This window comes from Panthera pardus, unplaced genomic scaffold, assembly GCF_024362965.1.
Source record: "Panthera pardus isolate Hobbes unplaced genomic scaffold, ASM2436296v1 HiC_scaffold_22, whole genome shotgun sequence".
NCBI classification, from domain to species: domain Eukaryota; kingdom Metazoa; phylum Chordata; class Mammalia; order Carnivora; family Felidae; genus Panthera; species Panthera pardus.
This window is the reverse complement of record NW_026526788.1, coordinates 81,560,888-81,583,570: the sequence shown is the minus strand read 5'-3', so window position 1 is coordinate 81,583,570 and position 22,683 is coordinate 81,560,888. Positions and strand designations below refer to the sequence as shown.

At 51.5% G+C, this 22,683-nt stretch overlaps 1 protein-coding gene across 3 annotated transcripts in view; it reads right to left on the bottom strand.

The window, feature by feature from the left end:
- Positions 1 to 22,683, bottom strand: part of DOCK1 (dedicator of cytokinesis 1) — a 522,147-nt gene that overhangs the window by 411,160 nt on the left and 88,304 nt on the right. For 2 of the 3 annotated variants that reach the window (XM_053910043.1, XM_053910041.1), the window contains exons 11-16: positions 19,692 to 19,764; positions 16,458 to 16,600; positions 10,438 to 10,563; positions 5,561 to 5,685; positions 4,316 to 4,414; positions 3,284 to 3,356 (exon numbers count right to left, since the gene is read on the bottom strand). In XM_053910043.1, the coding sequence (XP_053766018.1) occupies positions 3,284 to 3,356; positions 4,316 to 4,414; positions 5,561 to 5,685; positions 10,438 to 10,563; positions 16,458 to 16,600; positions 19,692 to 19,764 (639 nt within the window). The remainder of the gene's footprint in view (positions 1 to 3,283; positions 3,357 to 4,315; positions 4,415 to 5,560; positions 5,686 to 10,437; positions 10,564 to 16,457; positions 16,601 to 19,691; positions 19,765 to 22,683) is intronic. The other variant, XM_053910042.1, reaches the window with a different exon arrangement.

Sequence of the window (22,683 nt, the reverse complement as noted above, 5' to 3'; positions counted from 1 at the left end):
TACCACAAAGCAGCACAAAGGAACAGTGCACACCTTTCATTAACACGCTACACCGGGACGTCAAGGCCACGGACTGCACTTATTACGTGCTCGTCAGCAGCCTTTGTGAGCAGGCAACAAACTTAAAGGACGTCGAGGGCACGGGAGGCAGGGCTGCCCCACCCGACCAGGCCCCCTACGAGCAAGGGGAACTCAGCCCCCAGCCGGCTGGACCCGGAGCTGCACAGCTGCTCACGTTCTGGTAAAACAGGAGCCAGTGCATCTGGGATTGCTAACACGTTGCTGGAGCGTAGATCACCCAACCCCCAGGGACGGGTCCCATCCTGAGAAAGCCCAGCTCTTGTTTCCTTGGCTTGCCCACGTCCAGGGGAAAAGCGGGTGATAGGTGGGGGGGGGGGGGGGGGGGGGGGCCGGATGGGGAGGAATTGTGGCCTCACTTCTTCCTGTCTCTGACCCCGCGTGTCCGAGATCGCGATCACGGAGGCGACAGGGACCCCCTGGCTGCCGTCACTCCCGTAGCGGACAGCTCAGGACTGCGTCGGCATCACACTCTTGATGCGCAACACGGTTCCAAAACCGCACAAGCCGTGGCGCAGAGAGCCTCATTAATTACGCAAATGTGCGGTGGCGGGTTGGGTGACAGCATCTTGTCTATAATGAGTACTTAAAACTGTCTGGAAAAATAAGGATTTTGAAAATTAAAATGCTGGGCCCTGATGTAATTTATTAACGAGAGAGAACAAGCTCGTTACGAAGAGGGAGCTTACCTCGGAGACAAGCCCCCTATGGATTCCAGAACTGGGTCCTTGCCTTCCAGCGTGCCCCCCTTGTCCCTGCGGCCCGCTCCCATCCCGGCCGATTCACTGATGCAGGGTGCTGAGCCCAAGGCTCCCCGCACGCCTTGGCTGAGGACAGACCCGCCCTGGGTCCCCCATCCACGTGCCCCGGTCCGTTCACCCCGCACCCCAGCCTACGCCACAAGAGTCCCAGGATGATATTCAGAAAGAGGAGAACCTTCTCTGCGACGGGTAGACAGCAGGTGAAAAACTAAGACCAGGTGATGGACGTGGCCTCACCTCACCCCAAGGTGTGGGAGTAGGAGGCTCAGGCATAGAGACTAAGTTTGAACCAGAGTCGTCCCACTGACTAACTACGGTGACTTTGGGCCGCCGAGGGGGAGTCCGTGGGCCCCAGCTTCCTCAACCATAACGTGCAGGGCCATGGCCACAGTGACAGGACACGGGGTGATTGTGAGGACCAGTCGAAACAGTACAGCAAAACTGCTCGTGCCAGGAGCCCGGTAAAGGCACGATGCGTGTTCACAAACGTTTATTACCAGTTGTTCTTCTCCCAAAGTTCTGGCCAGCAAGGAGCGCCGTGCACCCCCTGCGGCCTGCCGGTCTGGATGTGGCCCCCGGGGCAAGTATGCAACGCTTGGGCACCGCGGGCCACGCTGCCCAGCCCTCACGACCCTGCTGTTCCACCCTGCTCGAACCCCGAGCCCCCTTTCCCTGCTCGGCCCAAACACGGGGACAGGACGAGAGAGAGGACGATGCCACAGGTCACTTCCGCCCGCCCCCTCCACATAGCTGCTGACCACGACGGGCCCCGTGCTGTCTGGACCCCTTGGTTCAACTGCCTCGGCCGCCGTACCCCACGCCCCCGTGGGTCTTCCGGCTGATACGCGTGCTCTCTGCACACCAGCCCCGCGGACCACGTGAGCACGCCTCGACACTTGTGAACAGCAGCGAGGCCCTGGGTCCTCACCGGCCCCACAGAGGGGTCTACGTCCCCCCAGCTTCAGACCCTTGCGCGTGTACCCGCTCTCCTGGACCACACTCCTAGGAAAGGGACCGGGTCAGGCAGAACCCCTTACAGGAACAGTAAGGAGGATGGACACATCATCACGCAGCAGTGGCTCCTAAGGAGCACCTACCCCATGCCAGGCATTGTGCCAAGGGTTCGGCAGCCTCCATTGTGCTCGGTCTTGATGACCAAGACTTCTTATCCTCCGGATGGCTGTGAAGGCGCCCGACAGCCAGGGCTGAGGACCCACAGGGTCGTCCATGCAACACAGGGCCCCCAGACCACCCTTTCCCTCAAATCTACAGCCCACAAAATGGAGCCAATCTCACTATTTATTGTTATTTTTTTAAGTGTTTATTTTTGAGAGAGAGACGGAGACAACGTGTGAGCAGGGGAGGGGCAGAGAGAGAGGGAGACACAGAATCCAAAGCAGGCTCCAGGCTCCGAGCTGTCAGCACAGAGCCCAACACAGGGCTCGAACTCACGAACTGTGAGATCATGACCGGAGCCGAAGTTGGACCCTCAGCCGAATGAGCCACCCAGGCGCCCCTCTTATTGTGAATTGTTTTCCCAAATCCGAGGTCACTACCCAGTGGGTACAGACACAGGACTTATCTGCCTTTCGTAATATCTCAGTGTCTAGAACTGGGCTACATCCTTAGTAGGCACTCAACGAATGTGACAAGGTGACCTTCACTCATCGATAACTCTTTTGGAAGGGGAGAGATTCAAACCCCCATCCTGGCACACCTGGGTGGCTCAGTCGGTCAAGCATCTGACTCTGGCTCAGGTCACGATCTCACCGTTCATGGTTCCGAGCCCCACGTGGGGCTCTGTGCGGACAGCTCGGAGCCTGGAGCCTGCTTGGGATTCGGTGTCTCCCTCTCTCTCTCTCTCTCTGTCCCTCCTCAGCTTGTATGTGTGCACACTCTCTCAAAATTAAATAAATAAACACACACAAAAAAACCCCAAGTCCCCCATTCTTTCCTCCCGGCATCTCGGCATCAGCCAGTGCTGTCCCAACATTTCCTGCGAGAGAAGCTCGGCCTGCATCCAGACACCAGGGGCCGCTCACAAAGACAAAGGGTCTCCAGGGTTTCCGTTCCAGTGCAAAGGGCATGAGGAGCCAATTTTTGAAATCCACTTGTATCTCAGTGACTTTTCTGATGGATGGAACAGCATTACAGTCACACGGAAGAGAGGAAACAGAAAGGAAGAACAGGAAGTAGCAGCTGGAAAAACTCAAGAAAAGTCATGTCTCCCTCTGATCGGCTCAAGGAAAAAGAGGCAGTGACATTTTCTGGAAACAAGTCAACATGGAAATGAGTTAGAGGATTAAGATGGCACTGTGTTGGGATAACCGAGTTCTAGATCCAGAACTTCCAGAACAATCCAGAACAAGTGACGAGTACAGCCTACTGAGCTTTGCCCCTGTTCTCCCTTGAAAACCCCACGGGCTAATGAAGGGATTACTCACAGTCCTGTGACGATCTGTGGCGGAAGGTAAACCGAAGGTGACTGCGGTTGACATCCTCAATGGGAATGGCCACCTGCAGAGTGGAAAACGGAACTTTCACACCTGTACAGTATCTTCTCACATCAATGGCCCTGTCTGACTGCAGGTATGGTGCAACCACGCACACCTCGTCACTGCAGCGATGAAAACACTGGATACCTAATCCCCCATACGACTTTCCAAAGCAAAACGCCTTCCGAAAATTTAAACTGGATAACATTGCAAAGGACGCCAAACCAACCCTGCGAGACAGCAGAGGTTTTCGTAAACATTCAGATCCTCGCTGTTAAGGGTCTACGTGTACGAGTTGCCGTTTTCCTTGGCAGCCCTTCTTGGAGGTGCCCACACATCCTCCACAGCCGCGGGGACCTGCCCTCGGCGGCGGGAGCAAAGCTGGCTTGTCATGACTTCCAGTCCAAGGAGACCCAACGCGCGCTGCCCTTCGGCAAAGACTGTCCCTAAAAACTCTCATATCTGACATCCGTGTTGTAGAGCCAACCCTTGGCCGGGGTCTCAAGTATTCGAGCCCTTGGCACGTGGGCTGGGGGAGTGCCACGCTGGGCTGCCGGGGTGACGTCAGCGTGCCGCGTGAGGAAAGCAGAGTGTGACAGCACGGAAGGGGATTCGTCCCCCAGCGATCCCCTCCATACGCTGTCACCACTATTTTTTTCCATTTGGTGTAAAGACAGCAGGCCACACATCAAACAGACCCGAGGAGAGAAAGATAATAGCTATCTTTAAAGGACCCTGTCATTTGTCTCCATGAAAGTCCTATTTTTATGTCCAAGAGGAGATGAGAGCAAATGTATTCCAAGAAATGCCAGCGCGGTTCCTTAGCAACCTTGAACGACTTTGTTGCAAGAGCGCCTCTGCCTGTTTGGGGTGGCCGCTGGCGAGCAGCCCCGGCTTGGGCGGGAGGCGGGGACTTCCTTGGGATACAAATGAGCATTTCATCATCAACCCCGTGGGATACAATGACCATGTAAATGATACCTTAACGGTCTCAAACCAACGCGGCTGCTTGACTTGGTAGTAAATCACAGACTTGTACTCTGAAATCCCTTCGTCGCCGGCACCCGGGAAAATCACATGCTTTAAAAGAAGGCATAAAGAGTTCACATCAGACCTCATAGAGCTTGACACCGCATACATCTCCCCACCTCCTGCCCCCATTAGATGAGCTAAGCAGAGCACTACAGGAATGCCAATAAACCCGGCACGAATGGAATGTGCTCCCGGCAATGGGAGGACAGATCCATCTGGAGCCGCGCCGTAAGATCTTGCTCTCAGCCATTTAAGCATCTTGATGGTTATCAGCACAGAGATGCTATACTGTCCTCCGTCCCCCGTCCCCTCACCCCTAACAGCCTCAACATTAAGGTCTGAAGGAAGTTGCCTGAGTCACTCAGTAGGTCTAGAATAAAGAGCTTCGGACCAAAAAGGAGATGGCGACACTCCTTCCTGTTCCGCCAACTGTCAACACTGACCACCTGACTTCGGCGGAAGTAACACCGGGGAGGCCCCAGTGGCAAGGGCAGCGCTGCCTGGCAGTGACACTGGACGTGGGCCACCCACCCCTCCCAGCACAGCTGAGCCTCAGGTGAGCACAGTGGCATTGCCCTCCGCCACGTGGGCCCAGGGGAACCCAGCCCTCCACCCATGGTCCAGAGTGGGAGGCGGCAGGGACACGTGCTCTGGGTTGGCCTCCGGTCATCCGAGGAGGCCACCGTCTCCGAGCACTGCCCCAGCTCGCGAGTCCTGCCGGCCGCTGCGACCACGCAGGAGGAGGTCTCGGGAACCACCACCACCAGCCAGCAGAGCAAGAGGTCGGATGCCCGGATCCAGACCCCAGTCCTACCTCCCGCTAGCTCTCTGACCCTGAACAAGACTTGTCTGGGCCTCAGTTTCCGCATCTCTCACACAGTGATCAGAACAGTGCCTGACCCGCTACCGTGCTGGGCAAGACCTCTGAGCCTTGGGTTTACACTGGCAAGTGAGGCATGGTGACACGGCCGGGGAACAAAGGCGGTCGGGACCCCCTGGTCGGGACTGCCAGGCCCCCGTGCACACCAGTCCTCTGTAGCGAGCTGGAGAAAGAGGGGAAAGAGTAAACTCTCATCCCTAGAAAGGGGGTCACACAGCCCCAGCCACGTCTTTTTCTATCGTGCAGCAGAGCCAAAGAGACACTTGGAAAATAAAGCTTCCACGCTACGGATTAAGCTTGGCCACAATATATACCTCCAACCGTTTTCCGTCCTCGTCATAAACAGACACGGTAACCTCCACATTCTTCGCTGTCGTTTTGCTTCCTTTATCAAAATCGCCTTGAACTAAAGTTACGTAGATATCATTTCGAACATCACCTGGGGGAGAAATTATACCTTTAAAGGCAATCCATTATTCACAATGTAACCGAGAATTCTGCACAACTGCCTTAACTTGCTACCTCTCCTAGCAGCGCATTCAAAACACTGGATTAGATGTTATGCAATATTTTCTACAAAACAGCCTCGCGTTTAAAGGCATGACAAAAGCAGTTTTCAGCATCGTCAGCATAAGATGACGAGAAAGAGGAAAATTTCAAGGCCCCTAATGATCTGCGTGGTTCTTCACCTCGGGAGGCAGCCCACACACACAGCGGCTTCAAAGCTGTCGATGGGTTTGCAATGACTGTCCCTCTCCAGAGTCTACGGCCCACTGTGACTCACATTACTATCTCGAGGCAGACCACTGGCTGCGTGCTGAGTCTGGGTAGCCAAAGAAAATCACAACATTAAGTGACAGCTAGCAATATTGGCTTCCTCTACATTTTTCTAAGGACTTAAATGAAAAGCTGACTGAGAACCAGAACCCCAAGCCAACGTTCTGAGTCGATGTCTGGGATCAGGGACTAGGGGTGGGTCAAGAGACAGCTTTCTGCATGGATCTTGTCTCCTCCGGTGGGCAGCGGTCAGGAACCTGAAGAAGGTCCACAGGGAGCAGAACGAAACAGATCTGTGCATTGTAAAGTGAGTCAGGCCATAAGTTGTGCAAAACAGAAGCAGGAACAAAAGACAAGACCCCACACACAACAAACGAGCTCAAAACGCTTCTTCCTACCGAGAGCACACGAGGCCCCTGGTAATGGGCCGACTGGGAAAACTTAGCAAGCTTCGTTAGCATCATGATTTAGAGCACGTAACACTACCCAGCGACTGCAACCCTGCTGTCTGTCTGGCCACCTCCCACGCCAGACCCACCTGCTCTCCCACAGGGATGTGAGGAGCAGGTTCACCATGGGCAGTGAACGGCCCACCGTATGCAAAGAACAAGAATCCCTTAAGAAAAAAATCCCCTTGCTTTATTGTTTTGGTGGGGGGGGGGGGGGGAGGTTGGTTTTTTGGGGTTTTGTTTTGTTTTTTTACTGCTCTATTCTGGCTTTTAATGTATCCAACTATTCAATTAAGCCTTCATTTAAAAGCTGTTATTATAATAATCCCAGTGGGTTGCAACCACAGCCACCGGAGCTGCTGGGAGAGGAAACATGACTGCAGTCCGTGATATCGACCGAGCGAGAAGCTAAGAGTGATGGAACGTGGGGCCAAGGGCAGGAGGCAGAGCCTCCAGGCCAACACCTGTCGCTAATCCCTGAGTGACCACGAACACGTCACTTAACCTCCCCTGCCACCCGCCGCTAAACAGCCTCATCAATAAGGCAGGGCAGTCTGAGTGATCCCTCAGCCTGTAAATTCTACCAAAGCACAAAAGCCATAATCAAAAGGGGCTACAAGAGCTTCCTACAGGCCTCATCGGCCAGACAGCCGTCACACGCTGGGGGCAGGGGGGCGGTGAGTCTCACTCTCCTCTTGGCCTAGACATCCATACTCAGGGCCACCCACAAATGGGGTGTACAGGAGATAAACTCCACACACGGGCACTCACAAGCCTGCCCTCGGAGAAGGCCGCCAGGGCCACAGGGTTCTCGTTCTGGGGAGGAAGTTGCTGGAAGCAGACGTGAGCGGACTCCATGAGAACTCTCCCTTCGCCACACGCAAGCCTCTGGCCACCTTCCCAGCTCAGAGAAAAACTCTGCTCCCCGCCAGGATCCTTCGGACCAACTGCAGGTTTTCCCGAGGCTCACAAACAGGTAGAAGACCCAACAACGGCAGGCTCTCCCACTGTGCAAAGGAGACACACATCTCTGTGAAAGTATCTCCATAAGATGGAGCAAGAGGGGACAATGCACACGCTCTACCAAGCTAACGGCCAGGGATCCGAGAGAAAACACCCCATGCCATCTCTCCCTCAAGGGGCCTGGGGAAGCGCCCACGGCCCGTCAGTCATTCCTCAGCCACGGAGAGAACGTGGTGACTCATTCTAGCTAGAATCCCACACGACGGGAGCCCTGACTCCCGACTTAACACACAGAACCTGCCGGAACGACAGTCACCTGTATGGCTGCCCCAAGAATCTACTAGTAGATTCTTTTCGCGGCTTAACTTTTTCAGTTGAACAATTATAAAGGGAAACATGATCAGTATGAGTTCCAAGTTTTCTGGGTCTCGCTCTGAACATGAGGCCATCCTAAGACCACCCAAGATCAATGCACAACGTCATCCTAATCTATAAGTTTCATCTCAAATACACATGCAGGCGATACATCCACTGTGAACTCCAAATCGATTTGCTGCTTACAGACTTGACTCGTACCCACAGTAGGTAGTCCTCGGTTTTATAATATAGTCCTGGATGTCATATTTCCTTCCTGTACGGTGAGCCACTGTGATCCAGCCTAACCAATTTGAGATGTCTTTCACACTCATTTACCAGCTGGAGTACCTAATGACCCACAACAGCCCCAAAAGACAGAGGTAGCAGAAAGAATAGGTCCCAGGGGTGCCTGGGTGGCTCAGTGAGTTAAACGCCCAACTTCAGCTCCATTCATGATCTCACAGTCTGTGAGTTCGAGCCCCGCGTCGGGCTCTGTGCTGACAGCTCAGAGCCTGGAGCCTGCTTGGGATTCTGTGTCTCCCTCTCTCTCTCTCTGTCATTCCCACTCACACTCTGTGTCTCTCTCAAAAACAAACATTAAAAAAGAAAGAAAGAAAGAACGAACGAACATGTCCCTAACAGCCCTAAAATAACCAAAACAAGATCTCTGATAGCATGCACAATGAGTGGATAGCTGTCCCTGCGAATGTACAGCAAGGCCCTTTTAAAGGGACACCACAGGGAATCTTTGAATGTGAGGAGGTTTGGCCCCATTTCTACTGCTCATTAGCTATGTAACTTCAGGCTGCGGCTGAATCTTGATTCTCAATTAGCTCAACGCCAATTTGTCGGCTTTCAAGATCCTCAGATGGATCAAGCCAAATTATTAACGGGAGCATTATCTGCAAACCAAAAAAGTATCCCACGGACGTAAAGGATCTTCCCCAAGATCTCGTGAGGATCAAATCATGTTACTACTGTGAATGTTATTTGAAAACTGAAAAGTAAATGAGATTAATTTTTACACGGGAGTCCGTCATTGGTTTCGTAAGCTTAGAATCCATGACCGGGCCTGAGCAATCTTCAGTATCATGAGTAACACGTGTCATGAGTAACACGAACTAAGCAGGTGCCAGGTGTACACGTTCACGTCTGCCCCTCCTTATTCTGATCAGCTGTCTCTCCAAACATCTGTCGGGGGTTCACGTCTCCCTCACACGACCCCTCCCGTCGGAAGGAGCTGACCTCACCAAAGCTCTAGGTGGCTAAGGTGCCTGTTCCGGCACCCGGCCCATCACTGTCCGGGGGGCCGCAGAGCAGGGAACTGAGTGAGCCAGTCTGAATGCTGCTCAGAACATCACTGCTGGGAAACACTGGGTCAAAAGCATGCCATCTTCCCCAGGTCACTGGGGTCTGGGAAGAAACGGGAGCCATGGGGGCCTGCTAGAGGACGAAGTCAACATGCAAAGAGGACAACTGGCAGAGGTTGCTACGGAGGGACGGAGCCAGTGCCCGGGCTGACTCCCAGGTTCGCGCTCAGGTGCGTGAGCCAATGAATATCCTCGGGCTTCGGCCATGTGTCCTGGCCTTGTGCTTTCTGTTACTTCTGCCCTAGAGGAGCCCAACTCCCACCCGCCCTACAGGTAGGAATGATCATTACTCTCATTCTTCAGAGCCGCGGACCACAGCTGAGGGAGGTCAGGGCCTCACCCAGGGCCACAGAGCCAGGGACGAGCCGGAGCACAAAGGAAAAGCGCAGACCAGATTCCAGGTCCTGCAATCTCACTTCTGGGGCTGAAGACTGGGGTTCGAGGCTCGGGAGCACTGTGGTGAGGACACATTTAACCCACAACCTACCCCGAGGACCGGGAACACAGTAGGGTCTGTTTATCTCAATTGTGCCCCCTTAAGTTTAACACGTTCCGGCTGATTCCAAAGCTGTTGCAGGATCATCACCGTGAACCCACGTTACCATCATAAAAGGGCTACCTTCATCCTAGAGTGAACCGTGAGCCAACCACCACGATGGATCCATTGATCAGAACCCAAGGGGAATCGCGCGTGGCCCCGGAGAAAGCCCCGTGACCCGCTGCCCTTATTACACTACACGTGTTACACAACCCAGCACACGCAGTCCTTGAGGCCAGGCGGTGCGACGTCTAACCTCCATTCTTTTCACCAGATGATGTGGGGCAGAGACAAACCACAAGGCATCTGGATTAAGGGTAACACTGGAATACGGGACGGGAAAGGGTTTGCTTACAACGACGACGTTCGCTCCAGCTGGTGGTAGAGACCCATCTCAAGTTCTCAGGGCTGGGTTCTGGAAATGCTCGTTTCACCTGCTTGTCCCTGTTATGATACCGTCAGAAGTCGCTCCCCTAGCCTTCACAGGTTATTACAACCAAGAGAAGCCGCCTCCCCTCGGTCTGAACCTAGGTGGTCGGCGCTCACTCTGGCCACGGCTCCTGCCTGCGGGAATGATCCATGACCACCCCGGGGTTTACACATCACCCACCACCAGCTCAACCCTCTGCATGCCGGTCACTGTCCTCGCACTGCTCTTTGTGGCCAGCGATACAAACGCCCCAAACGCCGGCCACATCCACACTGCACCCAGAGGCACGCAAGGAACCCGTTCTTACCAGGCATGATTATCTCCGGAAACCCCGTCTTCCGAGCCACCGCTGTGGTCCTGTCCACTAAATGAGGAAATTCTTTTCTAATCTGATGGATATCTCCAGGAAGTAATTTCAATGTTACCCACAAACCTAGAAAAGCAATGGATGCGTGAGTCATGTTTTAGCTTATACATTTCTGAAAGATTTCAGGACACCAAGCACCTGGGCTTCCCAGAAGGCAGGCAGCGAGCCACCCCGCAAGGCCAAGGCAGCCCGGTCCCTCCGTCTCACAACATCACAGCAAAGGACGAACAAATGCTCTGGCCGCCACTTGCTCTCCCCTCCAAGGGGGGTGGGGACAGGGCAGGAAGGCTCTGAAACCCTCTGAACAGGACGGAAGGGATGCCGTGGGGAGGACAGAGTGAACTTGCTAGGGCCTGGGAGCCGAGAGTGCATGTGCCAGCCTCTCCCTCCACAAAGCTGATGCAGAGTTGCACTCTGGAGACAATACCCTCGTGCAGCAAGCGAACAGAAGGCAAAAATAAGAGGGAGTAGAGCAGACACGGGGTAATGAAATCAAAGGCAGAACACAAGTCAGTTGCGTGGCTCTCTCAGAAATTTTCAAAGACAGGGCCTTTCTCCCAAGTGGGAAAGGAGGCCGTCACCATCAGCTGTCACGTTCAGGTCTCCATCTCGGGGACCTCAGAGGCCTGGCCTGCTTGCTCCCTGGCCACTCAGCCCAGCAGGACCCAAATCCGCATCAGAATATAAAGGCATTTGCTCTCACTCATGCTACTGTTTCGTGTGTCTGTCTTTCTATCGGTCTGTCCAGCTATTCCTCCCCTAGATGCATGCTTCCAGGGAGCAGGGACAATTCATCACTGCTTAGCTCAGCACGCTGCCTTCAGTAGCAGGCAGACGGGAAAACCGAGACCCCATCCACAAATGATGTGCATTCCAGGCAGGCCCGGGAGACGCCTGGCGTTCCCACACGAGGCGTGCTCACCTGAGGCTGCTTCTACCGAGAACCGCTCGGCTTGATGAAACCCCACACCTCACACCGTTCTCCTCGGGCTTCCTGTCTGCTAGCAGCTGGCCTGGAGACATCTGTCCTCTGCAAAGACGTATGTCGCTTGTGGTTGAGAAAGCCCACAGTCACCGATGACATTCTGTTCTCTGCCAGGTGAACCCCTCTCCTCCTGCCAACTAGATGGTGTCTCTGATCTACTCAAAGCTGTCTAATAAGCACCTACTGTGTGCCCAACACACACTGGGCACTGTAGACACAGAGCAAACACTCACTATATCCCCGCCAGGGACTTAGCTTCTATTCCAGGAGTCAAGCCCTAAACTCATAGCCTCGGTGAAATCTGCAAAGCAAAGAACTCTCTAAGGAAAAGTCCAGGGCACCTGGTAACTGGGTCCCCAAGGCTGCAATCCTGGGGCTCAGAGAGGCTCACCTGAGGAAGAGACATCACAAGAGATCAGAAGATCTCCCCCCACCCCCACCCCGCCCCCAGGCGCCTGGAGTCCTGAGCCGCAGGGGGAGAGGCAGGAGATGAAGCGAGGAAGGGCAGCAGGGACCCTGCCAGCCATGGTGGGAACTGCCCCACCTGAAGGCGAGGGCAGGCTGGCAAGAGGGGCGAGTACCAGAACTCTGGTGGCCATGTGGGCATGGCCCACAGACAGGCGGGAGGGTGGGAGTTCAGAGCCACGTGAGGAACCCCGGCAGAGAAGCCACTGCAGGAACCCAGGACACATCCCACCGCCGGCGGGAACGGAGCCACCTGCCTGAAGGTCAGACCAGAACCGGAGGGAGAAGGGGCGGCTCTGCAGAGATGGGGACAGCTGTGGGCATGGCCAATAGGAGGAGCGGGGATGCCACTCCCGGAGCCAGGAAACCCCGTATCCTGGGGACGCCCGGAAGAGGAAGGGCAGGGGCAAGAAGAGGAAGAAGATCCTCTACGACGCAGAGAACTCCCGACACTTAAAGCACACAAAGGACCTCAGAGGCCAGAGCAAGCAGGGAAAACCCAGGGGGGTAGCAGCAAGGTGGTGAGCACAAGACGCAGCCCAAGCAACAAGGGCAGTGTCCACGGTGCTGAGCACCCAGGGTGTTCCGGAGGTCCTCAGCAAGTGCACCCCTGGTGAAGACGGGAGGGGGCGACGCCGACGGGAGGGCAAGGAAGGAACACAGATGAAGGTCAGAGGGAGGAGATATAAGCCTCTCTGTTGAGAAACTCGGAGAGAGCGAGCCAATACACAGAGACAGACGTGTTTTCTAAGATAGACTGTTCTATGCATGGTGTTTTCCTTGTCCTTCCTTTCCTGTTGTTTTCCTTTCTCTTTAAAATATAAAACTCCAAATCATGAGAGGGAAAGTTTGAAGAAAGAGGAGGAAAGCATAACCCATAAAAGGAGGTCCCTAAAGAGATGTCAGGGGGTGGCACCCACATAGGGACAGAGGTATCCTTGCTCAGGATGTGCACTGCACAAGGCCCTGGCAAAGAAAGGCAAGTGGGGAGCTAAACCCAGCCCACACTCTGCTCATCAAGCTGGGAGCCCAAGTGCTGCCTGCATCTTCCGACTCACTGAGAGGATGGACGCCCTATTTCCAATTCACATAAAAGGACCACAGGTTGGTGTTCCTGTGGACCTTCGGGAGAGGTCTCTTGAAAGGAGAGCAGACAGGCCCCTGAGGGGGCCGTGTCCTCCAGTGGAGCAGAGCAAGTCAAGGGACACGTGTCTAAGTGCAAGGGGAGATCATCACTGCAGGTGACAGAGACGCGATCCCTACTGGGGACACCAAGGTGCAGCTTCGAGGCTCTCAAATCTCTGCTCCCAAAACCTCCCAAAGGCATGAGTGTCCCCAGCAGGAATCCCACTCAATGACATTCGTCAAGGACTCGCAGGACGTGGTCAGGTAATCATTTACGGAGGTCCGAGGCAGAGAAATGTTTGACGACACCATTCTCGAATCCGGCGGCCTCCCAAACACCTTTCATTCGCACAAATGCGAGCTTGCTCAAAGACCTTAGTTCATCAACTAGTTACTTAATGGCACAATTCAATTTGTTATAACACGATTTAAACACAGAGATTAAGCTTTCCTGATTACATTGGGCTTAAAGCACTTTCCTCAAAGGAGAAAATGAGGCCAATTTTCAAGGAACAAGTGCCCTGGAGGTTGACTTTTGCTTAACCAGAGTGGCTAAAAACAAAAGAAATTAGCATACATTCTAACTCCTAGCTGAGGGGGGAGGGGGCTTACTGTCCACGTCAAACCCCTGCAGCCCTGGGTTCAGGGTTCAGAATAATTGGGGCTAAATATAAAAAATGTCAATCGTGACAAGTAACCGTGTGGATGCAAACCTAAAACAGGCCAAAGCCGAGGGAGGAGCCGGGGAAGGATGAGTGTGGGGAACTCTGGCTCACAAGCCTGCGGGGGCTGGAGGGACATCGCCGGGGTGCACCGGGTCACCACCACCGCTGAAAGCACGCGGCTCCACCGGGCCAACCCCACACACCTCGCAGCGAGTTCTGTGCTGCATTCCCTGGGCTGCAGCTGTCTCTGGTCTCCCTGGAATGCACTGAAGCTGGCTGGCCAGGGAGCCCAGAGAAATGGTCACTTTAGTTAGCTTCAAAGAAAAAAAAAAAAAAAAAAAAGCTAGCGACATTGCCCACTTCCGTGCAGGAAAAAAACAATGCTCTTTTCTCTCAGTTCTCACTGGGACCTAAAAACACCGCTCCTTCTCTATTTCACAGAATAGGGCCCCCCTGGTATCAGCCCAACGGGCCTCTGGGGACACAGATATGGGCCACGATACCAGTGAGATTGATGGAGGCAGGCCGTGGGTCCTCCTTCCGAGGAGTTTCCCGCTGGTCTAACACTAATCTCCACTTTTCCTGTGTGACTCTGGGGCAGAAGTTTATCACAATCTGATGGCTCTGGAAGAGAAACTCAATCCGACAGGAGCCTGGGGTCTGGGCACTGGAGCTCCCAGTCTGAGGGTGGCTCCAATCAAAACAGCTTTAATTGGATCTCCCTGTGGTTTTCAATTAACGTGCAAATCAGAGAGCCGGTAATTGATGAGAAGGTGGGTCCTGGGTCAGCTTAAACCACTCTGTCTACAGAGGCCACGGTTCATTAACGCTTTGGGGTTGGGGTTTTTGCGTTGCTTTGCTTTGCTTTGGGGGTTGTGGTTTGCCAGGGAAGGGGCTGGCTAGTTCACGCCAAAGAAAGCCAAAGGCTTCCCATTCCTCCAGAAAACTCATCACACTCAATTCATACTCTCCTTTATAACAACGGGAAACGAATCACGAGAACTGTTTCTTAAAAGGCTGGCGACAGAGGTAACTAGACAATGAAAGAGGTCTATCCACCTAAGCTCCACGGAGTTTATGGTAAGTCTGCATCTAATCGAGGACTGAAAAGTGGGTTCTCCCACCGGTGCTAAAAGCAGCCTTAGGTAAGGGCTCTGAAGGTGACTTCCCCTTGAGCTGGAGGCGAGGCCTCAGTAAACAGCTGTTTTCTGGCAGCGGTCCTGGCCAGCCCGAGTGCCAACTGTCACCAGCCCGGGGTGATTGATTCATTGCCTCTGCCTCCAGAAGGTCAGCTGCTGGGAAACTTGTCAGCGTGGGATTAAAAACGATGAGTGCAAGGCACGGCGTCAGGAGGAGAAGTCCCTTCCATCACAAAACTGAAGAGAAATCTGTCTGCAGAATGAAGCCACTTCCTCAGAGGGAGGAAGGGGAGCCCCAGGAAACAACGTGCCAGCAATTAGCGTGCGACACGGGCAAGGAAAACAGAGAAGAGCACACGCAGAGCTGTGTTGTGCTGAATGTCTCCACGTCTCTCTGAGCAGCAAAGGGGAAGTGAACAGCCGGTGGACAACTACTGTAGTCTCTTGTGAGGTCGTTCGAGTGTTTTCAAAAATGGCTAGGATGAGAGGACAGGGCTGAAGAAGACTCAGGAAAGCAGAGTTGCTTCCAGGCTCATCAACTCTGGACTCGTTGCAAACATTTAATTGTGTCCCACTCAGCCTTCCCCACTCACCCAGGAGGCTGGCTCTTAGCAATGCTTACACGGGTGATCAGCAAGAAAACCTTCACATGCTGTACCTACACTGCACATACATTGTATGAGCACATCCTGATCCAACACTGCCAGCGTCATCGTCAGCACTGCCATCATCACCATCATCCTCATCACCATCACCATCATCCTCATCACCAACATCACCATCACCATCATCCTCATCACCAACATCATCATCACCATCATCCTCATCACCATCATCACCATCATCTTCATCACCATCACCACCATCATCACCATCATCCTCATCACCATCACCACCACCATCAACATCACTACCACCACCATCCTCATTCTCATCATCACCATCATCCTCATCACCATCACCAACATCATCATCACCATCACCATCTTCATCACCATCACCGTCATCATCACCATCACCACCATCATCACCATCACCCTCATTACCATCACCATCATCATCACCACCATCATCTTCATCATCACCATGACCATCATCCTCATCACCATCACCACCATCATCGTCACCATCATCGCCATCATCCTCATCACCATCACCACCATCATCATCACCATCATTCTCATCACCATCACCAACACCATCACCATCACCCTCATTACCATCACCATCTTCATCATCACCATCACCATCACCATCATCTTCATCATCACCATCACCATCATCCTCATCACCATCACCACCATCATCGTCACCATCATCGCCATCATCCTCATCACCATCACCACCATCATCATCACCATCATTCTCATCACCATCACCATCACCATCATCACCATCACCATCACTATCATCACCATCATCCTCATCACCATCACCACCACCATCAACATCACCACCACCATCCTCATTCCCATCATCACCACCATCATCATCATCAAACTAAAATGCAAACCATACAGCATTGTCCCAAGTTCATGTAATAAACGAACATTTGTAGAAACAAAACAACAGAATACATACCCTGGCCCTTGTGGTTGACTTCTTTGGCAGCAATGACTTTGTTTATAACAGTCTGAAGGAAGTCATTCTCCCCTGCCACCCTGGGTGAAAAACGGGATGACATGTTCAGCGGCTTGTGTCGAATGGCGTCGTCCAACGCGAGCCTGGAGGGCACGGGACGACCAAGACCACAGGAGACAAAGGGGCACAGAGACCCAGAGGTCACGGTAACAAGGGAACACAAGAGATCATCGTCACCGAGTGCGAGAGAGTCATCATGAGTCAACGCACGACAAAGGACAGGATAGGTGACAAGAGAGACAGGGAAGAGCATTGATCAGGAAAATGCTGAAACACAAGAGAAGTAAAGCAAACAAGGTCAACCCTATCCCCAGGAAATAAACATCCACCACGACTCCACTCCATTTCTAATAGATAATAAAAAAAAAAAAAAAAAAAAGGGCGGGGGGGACTTATCTGAAAATAATGTGGATAGCATTTAATCGCAAGGAATGTTCATGTCCCTTTCTTCAATTTCAGTAATGCCTGACCATAGCTTAGGTCAAGGGGCAGGTGGTTCGAAGGGAAAAGCAAAATCAAGATCAAAAAACAATCCCTACAACCTAATTGCTTAGAGAACTTGGGTGAAAACCACCCACTCCATCGGACTGTGCACCCAGTGTAGCCTCAGATAATTAAGTGTGAAAAGAATGGCACAGTCTTTGGAGAACATAACTACCATGTCTGAAAAGCGACACTGTGATGTGATTATGAATGCAAACCATCACCATTTGGGGGTCCCGTGGATCGTGAGTTTTTAATAGAAGCTACGCTAAGACCAAGAGATAAGTACAAACAGGCAACATGTGCAAAGAGAAATACCATGTAGCACAGCAAAGCACAATATGCAATGAGCAAGAAAATATACGTCATGTACGTAATGTTTAAAATCATTTCCAGAACCAAGGACAAGTGTTATTCATCATTTGAGCCCACATTACTCAAGAGAGCCGAGGACTTTTAATTTACTTCACCAAGTTAAAAAAGACAGAGAGAGAAAGATGTACACTGTGCTTCCTTCCCTAAAACTTATCCTGTGATATAATAAATCAGTTTTAATGGAGCAAAAAACGGTTTCATTAGCATGGCATTTCCCAAAGAACTGGTTTCATTGCTTAGTTTGCTATTAAAATCATGCTGCTCTTTTGTTTCAAACACTAGAAATATTAGTCTTCCTTTAAGGGAGCAAGGAGTCACAAATTACAGCAAGAGTCGAACACGTAATAATAATTTTTAAAATGGGTGTTTTGCTCTAAGACAGAAAAAGATGGCGGCAACATGGCCGTAACACGTCCCAGTGAAATTCGGACTTGTGGGTCTTAAACTCGTAACCTCCCTAACTTTTCAAACAATGACCCACAGTTTTTTTTCCCTTGACTTTTCCCAGAAGACACTAGCAGACAACAGGTAGTTTCAACTCAGTGGTACATTAAGACATCAAGAAACTCTGAGGTCTAATATATAAAACAGCATTCAAAACAGCACTGGGCTGCATTATTTCTCATGGGCAAAAGCAGCAACTTAGTATTATCATTTTATAAGGGCATATTTTATTTATTACCTCAATATCTGCCTATGTTCAAAGATGATGTTTCCCTTGCTTACTGAGGAAACTTCCAGATTCCGCAGAACCACGCTCCCTTTGTAACTATCCTCACTGGATGTGATTCCAAGGCGGCACTACCCAACAGGACGTTCTGTAATGACGGGAATGTTCTAGACCTGTGTCGCCAAATATGGTGGCCACCAGCTACCAGTGGGATTGAACACTCTCAACGGGACTTTGGGAACTTCAATGGGAACACTTTTAATGTGACTGAAGAAGTATTTCATTTGATTTAATCTGCACTACTTGAAACAGCCACATGTAGCTCATAGTTACCATATTGGACAGAGGAGTGACACTAACGGAATGAAGCCACAAAAGACCTTTGCCTCCAGTTGTGTGTGGTGAAAACCCATTTTAAGCTGGTTAATGCACGGTTTTCTGTTATTCTCACCCTGGGAAGACTGCAAAAACTTCCACTGAGCCATGCTTTAGGATGCTGTGTGACTAGATCACCTGCCTGCAAAGAAAACCATCATAACCCCATCTTGAACAAATGGTTCTCAAGCCCGGGGCTGAGTGAGGGGATCCGTCACGCAAGAATGGGCAGTGCAATGGCAAGCCAAACTCACAGCTCCGGCCCACCCTGCCCCCAAAGAGACTCCTTCAGCTACCTGCTGGGCATCACCAGACTCCAAACCTCCTCAGCCAACACCTGAACACAGATTTCGAAAATAAAATTTATTTCAAGCCTGGAACCACTTAAGTAAGAACAGAAATAAGGAGAAAAGGCAGAAGGCAGAACACTATGGAGGTCATTCTAACACGCCTTATGGTCTACCCTTCTAAGATTTCACACCCTCAGGAGGAAGCTGTCTCTTCTGATTAACCTAAACCACTCTAATCCCTCTTCCTTTCTCTCTCCACGGCCGTCTGAGATGGAGACGCGTCCGGTGAAGTGGCCACAGATCATTATGTAGCTACTCTCTCGCTTTCATCCCCAAGGAAAGGACACCAATCCTTTCGACCTTTTCCACGGGATCTACCTTCCATTCAGAGAATCAATTTAACAAATCTCCTCCAAGTGTTTTCCAAGCTTCCCACACCTCTCCACACACTTGGCTTCAGAACTACAATAAACCCTAAGAAAGGTGAGCACAGACTCAGTCCGCTCGAAGCAGCAACAGAGACAGAAAAGCAGCAGCATGATTATTTGTTTCAAGTGTTTCACTTTACAAAAGAATTCATCACTATTTTGTTTGGTTTTCTATTTTAAAAACAGCAGCCTCCCGTGATGAATGTGGAAATGCTGCATTTTGAATATGTACAGCTACTAGAATGAATCAATTATGTAAGGGAACATTCATGCTCACGGTGGACTGGTAATTCTGCGTGTCCTATGTGACACGGCGATTCCCCCGAATCACCCGGAAAATCTTGTACATGCAAGACCACGAGGCAACTTTAACCCAAGACTCGTGGGGCTACAGAAATGCCATGCGCTACCGCCGTGACTACACAGATCTTTCATTATTACAAAATAATCAATCTCTATCTGTGCTGAATTTATAAACTTAACTTTGAAGAGAATTATTACAAACACACATTTTCCATCTTGTATCTGGCTGGGTGCTTTGCTCCATACTTACGGCTGAAAGGGGATGAAATGCTGCTTATCTTCATCATCTACTTTTCCATTTATTATATCTGTTACATCCATCACTGGGGACAAGAAAAGAACAGGGATTGTTTTAAGTGCTATAATCAGAGAAAACAAACAAACAAAGCAACATCAGATTGTCTTCCGACCAACAGCGGCATAAAACACACGGTGGCATTTTTTTTTTTTTTTCATATTCAAGTTCAGAGCATTTTCATGTTCCAAAGACAAATGAAGTTATCTGAGAACATCGACCCAAATGGGGTTGGGGCCCAAATGGCAGAGTTCTGCTCAATAAATTCCTTTGCCTAGGATGCAACTGGACACTCTGGAGCTGCCCTGTCCAAACAAATGTTGTGTGATGATGGAATGTTCCGGAACAACAAGCACCTGAAATGTGGCAAATGTGATGGTGGTACTGAATTTTTACTTTGATTTCATTCATAAAAGCCACATGTGGCAAGGGCCGACCACGCTGATGGGCACTGCCCCGGGGTATCCATAAGTTCTTGCATTCCCCCCCAAATAAAGTAACTACCATCCATCTACCCATCCCACGCCAGCATCCGTGGACACTATTTCAAGGGGCATTCGACAGCTGATCCTCAAAGTCACCGACTGCACAACTGAGGAAATGGAGGCTCAAGGACACCAATGAATGACCTTGCCCAAAGTCAGAGAGCTAGAAAGTCTCCGATGCTCAACCTCTGACCAATGCAGCCAGAGACCCCCAACGACAGCCCTGGGCACTTTCTCTGTCTCCATTCGATCCCCACACTTCAGGTAACTGGGCAACATAGCTCGTTGATTTTCTCTTCACAATCCCTTCCCTGGGGATTACGACAATTACTGACAATGTGGACAATTACTGACAATGTGGACAATTTCGATCTCTACCACTTGCTCCTCCCCCAACAAAAAGGGGGACGACTCTGTAAGGACGAGAAGAGAAGCATCGTCACATGCTGGTTGCCTCGGTGGAGCCCACGGAGCTTCCACAGTGTGTCCTAAGGGAAAAGGACACACTCTTCTTGGAGCAAAGAGCCCACACATGTGTCCAGAGATACGGGTCAAAGCATCACAAGCGAACTAGATCATCAGGTTGTGGATGCCCCGAAGGCATATGGCCCAGACCGCAGTCTCCACCTACCAGAAGATGCCCCTAGCTTTAAGCATCCTCGGGGGCAACGGATTGGCATTAGATGCACCTATTAAGACCCTCAGATGCCCAAGACCGTACTCTCACCGCCAACCGAGAACCGTGTGGTGCTGGGTCGCAGCGGGGAGGGCCTGGGCCTCGCAGACCACCTGCCACACGCAGTCCACAAGGCACAGCCCGCCTGTGTGTCTGCAGCCCTCTCTCCTCCCGCCGCTGAGTGCGTCTCCCTAGTCATACAACCTGGCCACTGCTCTGGGGCGTCCGTAAGTTCTTGCATTGCCCCCAATGATACCACAATGCCAAAACCCAGGCATCAGGCCGGGGAACACATCAGAAGCCCAGCGAAGTTTCGCAGGAAGGAAGCAAGAGAGTGAGCCATGAGACTTGCTTGTGACACCAGTCAGGTGAAGGCAGCCTTGGTCTTCCACGTCCTGGGAGTGACAGCCCTTTCAGTGGCGCCTGTCCCAAGCCCCGGAGGAGCAGGCTGTGACAGCACAGACCTTGTTCGCAAGGAATCTCCCTCACCGCCGCTCGCCAGCACGCTGGCCCGTACCACGGAGGTTCGCGCTCTGGTTGGGGCTTTGGTACAACCCCGGCTACACAGAATTATGAGTGACTTATGTTTTACTTACGCTTTTTGTCTTTTCGTAAGTTCTATATCACTTTTACACTACATTACAAAAGAAACACGACATAGTATTTCGCGTAGAAGGCTAAGAACCAGAGGCTTAAAGGTCCGTGAACACATCGCTCACCCGGGCTCTGTCGACACAAACATGCAGAAGTTATTCTGGATAAAATCTTAAAATTAGGTTCATGTGTGGGACCTGGAGTTGCACAGGTGTGAACAGAAGCAGATTACCAAAAAGGTGATCCACCTTCTCAGGCGGAGAAGTGTCCCTTCTTAACCAGAAAGAGAACAGGAGGTCAGAGGATGTCCTGAGCAGGTTAGGGGCATGCACTAGTTTAGGACAGCGCCACTGGGGGTGCTGAATGCCATGTGACGAGGGAGGCAAGGCAGTCTGATGGCAGCGTTCCACTGGGTGCCTCACACCCGTAGTGGCTCATAGGTGATTCGGTTAAAGAAGGAATTCTCATTTAATTGGCAGGATGTGGGGCCTGGGCAAGAATGTGTACATATTTTTAAAGTTTATTTATTTATTTAGAGAGAGAGGGAGAGGGAGCGCGCATGCGGTGGGAGGGGCAGAGACGGGGTGGGGGGGGGGGCGGGTGGAGACAGAGAGAGAGGGAGAGAATCCCAGGCTCTGTACTGTCAGCACAGAAACCCATGCAGGCCTCAAATTCACAAACCATGAGATCATGACTTGAGCCGAAATCAAGAGTCGGACACATAACCAACCGAGCCACCCACCCAGGTGCTCAAAAATATATTTTTTAATAGTGCCCCAAACCGTTCCCAAACACAGTTAGGGCTGAGAATCACTCCATTAAAATATTTAACCTTTTGCACCAAAAAGATATGGCTATCTTCATCTCTCCCCAAAAGACAGGGGACACCCTCACCTTTCCCTAGCAGAGGTGACTAATCAGTCCCTCTTCTTGAGCTGTCACCGAAATAACAACACAAATATGGAGGACAGACGGAACCTATTCCAAGATAACTGGGTCCTCCTCATGCTCCGGTCTCCTCCTACCCCGTCATCACTTTGACTATTCACTGTGAATTTCCTCCTGAATCAATCAATCACCAACTCCAGAAACCGTGAAGCCATCCAATGACTGGCTCTCCTCCAGGCTGAGAATGTGGGTCAGGGTCTCCCTCAGGAGATGTGATCTGCTTTAAAACCAAATATATGATTTA